This window comes from Zerene cesonia, chromosome 9, assembly GCF_012273895.1.
Source record: "Zerene cesonia ecotype Mississippi chromosome 9, Zerene_cesonia_1.1, whole genome shotgun sequence".
Lineage (NCBI taxonomy): Eukaryota > Metazoa > Arthropoda > Insecta > Lepidoptera > Pieridae > Zerene > Zerene cesonia.
In genome coordinates, this window is record NC_052110.1 from 5952316 (window position 1) to 5954797 (window position 2482).

The 2482-nt window shown below is 33.8% G+C and overlaps 1 protein-coding gene across 1 annotated transcript in view; it reads right to left on the minus strand.

The window, feature by feature from the left end:
• Positions 1-291: 291 nt before the first annotated feature.
• LOC119828938 (3-hydroxyacyl-CoA dehydrogenase type-2-like) overlaps positions 292-2482 on the minus strand; it is a 4305-nt gene continuing 2114 nt past the window's right edge. The window contains exons 3-5 of the mRNA XM_038351265.1: positions 2142-2306; positions 1507-1744; positions 292-542 (exon numbers count right to left, since the gene is read on the minus strand). Coding sequence (XP_038207193.1) covers positions 349-542; positions 1507-1744; positions 2142-2306 — 597 coding nt within the window. The 3' untranslated portion in view covers positions 292-348. The remainder of the gene's footprint in view (positions 543-1506; positions 1745-2141; positions 2307-2482) is intronic.

Sequence of the window (2482 nt, forward strand, 5' to 3'; positions counted from 1 at the left end):
GTTCTTTTTTTTTAATACCAGGAAATGTTTTAGATGGTTTTAGTGCGTATTTTGTATGTGCGCACGTATTAGTCTTTATTGCCATATCTTCCATTTCACTGTTGCCACAGATAATATAATACTACACTGTATTACGTAGCTAAAATGATTTTAAAATAACCAAAGATTATCATTTTAGTTAATCTTTATCTTCATTTTAGGGAGTAGTATTTTATTATTGTAGGTTTTTAGTTGGAATCTGTACAACCAGCACAGCAAGTATTCACCTAATAAAAAAAAAAAACAAATTTCTATGATTAATATTTAATAACAGTCTTATTATCTACACTAATTCATTGCACATATTAACTAAAGCGGGAACCATCTCTGCGCACCGTCTAATCTTATAACTTCACCATTTAACATTGGGTTTTCAATAATGCTTGTTACAAGATGGGCGAATTCCTCCGGCTTACCCAACCTTGATGGAAAAGGTGTCATTCTTTTGATGAACTCTATCATCTTCTCTGGCAGATATGATACTAACGGCGTATCAAATATTCCTGAAATGTATTTTAATTAGAACACTATAAACTGCAGTTATAACTATCAAGAGATAACCCCCGACAACGCCACAGACTCGTTCCATAGTCCAAGATTTCCTTGAAAACGAAATTTGGCTTTTTTTGACCCCTCTCCCAACTCGACACAGCCTGTCACATTTTAAGAAGATTTGATTTGAAGGTTTTGACCCCCCCTGTCACACTATGTCACATTTCGGTGATACACTAACCCCCCCCCCTGCCCCTCTTTAACGTGTGACGTAATTTATGGATGACCCCTTATAGATAAAATTATATACATCCTCGTAAGGGCAAATAAAGTAAATATGTTTCGTTATGTCACGTCGTTGGTCCGTGATGGAGTCCTAAACTACTTAACCGATTTTAATCAAACTGCACATGGTGTGCCGTTGAGTTTATCTTATACCTTTAAACGAGCAATTCTTGTATATATATATATATATATATATATTCTCGGAATCGGCTCCAACGATTTTCATGAAATTTAGTATATAGGAGGTTTCGGGGGCGATAAATCGATCTAGCTAGAAATTTTTTTTAGAAAATGTCATATTCGTGTTTTATCGACTTAAACTTAACGACTCTTCCTGACATCTATTGGCGAATAATAATACTAATACTATTTTTTCTTCCTGCCATCTATTGGCGAATAATAATACTAATACTATTTTTTCTTCCTGACATCTATTGGCGAATAATAATACTAATACTATATAATTTTTTATATTGTTTTGTGTCTTCTTAATGCACGTGTTCACTTAAAAATGCCTAAACGATCTTGGAAAAAACGCTTATAAACAATCTAACTTCACAAAGTTAAACCGAGCAAAGCTCGGTCATCCAGTTACTTTACCTTAAAAGGTTGTAGTTTATATCATTTCAATTACGATAAATAACTACCCTGACGGAGCCAAGGTGTGCAACCACTTCTATACATACTCACCAGGTGCAATAGTGACATTTCTTATCCCCTGCGATGCCAGGTCCCTGGCTATTGGCAGAGTCATTCCGATTATAGCAGCTGTGGACGCAGCATACGCCGCTTGCCCGATATCACCCTCCATTGCGATTGCAGATGCTGTATTTACGATAACACCTCTTTGGCCACTCTCCGAGGGCTTGTTTTTGCCCATCAGAGCAACTGATAGACGAATTGTATTGAATGTGCCTATTGCATTTACCTGTAAAAATAATTTGTAACTATGTAAACCTTGCAAAATCATATCTATTTTTTTAACTCTACAATTCAACATATTAAACGAAACAGGCTTGTAACAGTATTAACCCAAAAATGTGCTTTAATTTCATCTTTAATGATGCAGCACTAGGTTCCCAAGTATAACTTAAAGTTTATTAATATAGCTGTTACTAGCTTTTGCCCATGGCTTTGCACACATTAAATGTAAGCATATTAATACATGTTATGATACATAAACCTTCCTCTTGAATCACTCTATCTATTAAAAAAAACCCCATCAAAATCCATTGAGCAGTTTAAAGATTTAAGCATATATACAGACATAGGGACAGACAGAGAAAGCAACTTTGTTTTATACTATATAGTGGTACACAACTTACATTTACACATTTAGCAAAATGCTCTAAGTCTGATGGTCTATCTTTATAGAAATTATAAACTTGATGGCACTGCGAATATCCTGCGCAATTAATTAAATTGTCCAGTCGTCCAAACTTGGACATTACTACGTTCAACGCCTTTTTTACATCTTCTTCTGAAGACACCTGTGACGTAAATATATTATAAAAACCGTAACAAAATACAATATGCATAAAAACTCAAGTATGATGTTTTCACCCATGTAAGTTTTCATCTTTAAGCCTTATTTATTTATTTATTTATTTATTACTCTTTAACAAAAATTGTACAAGAAACTTAAAAATATATACATATATTAATA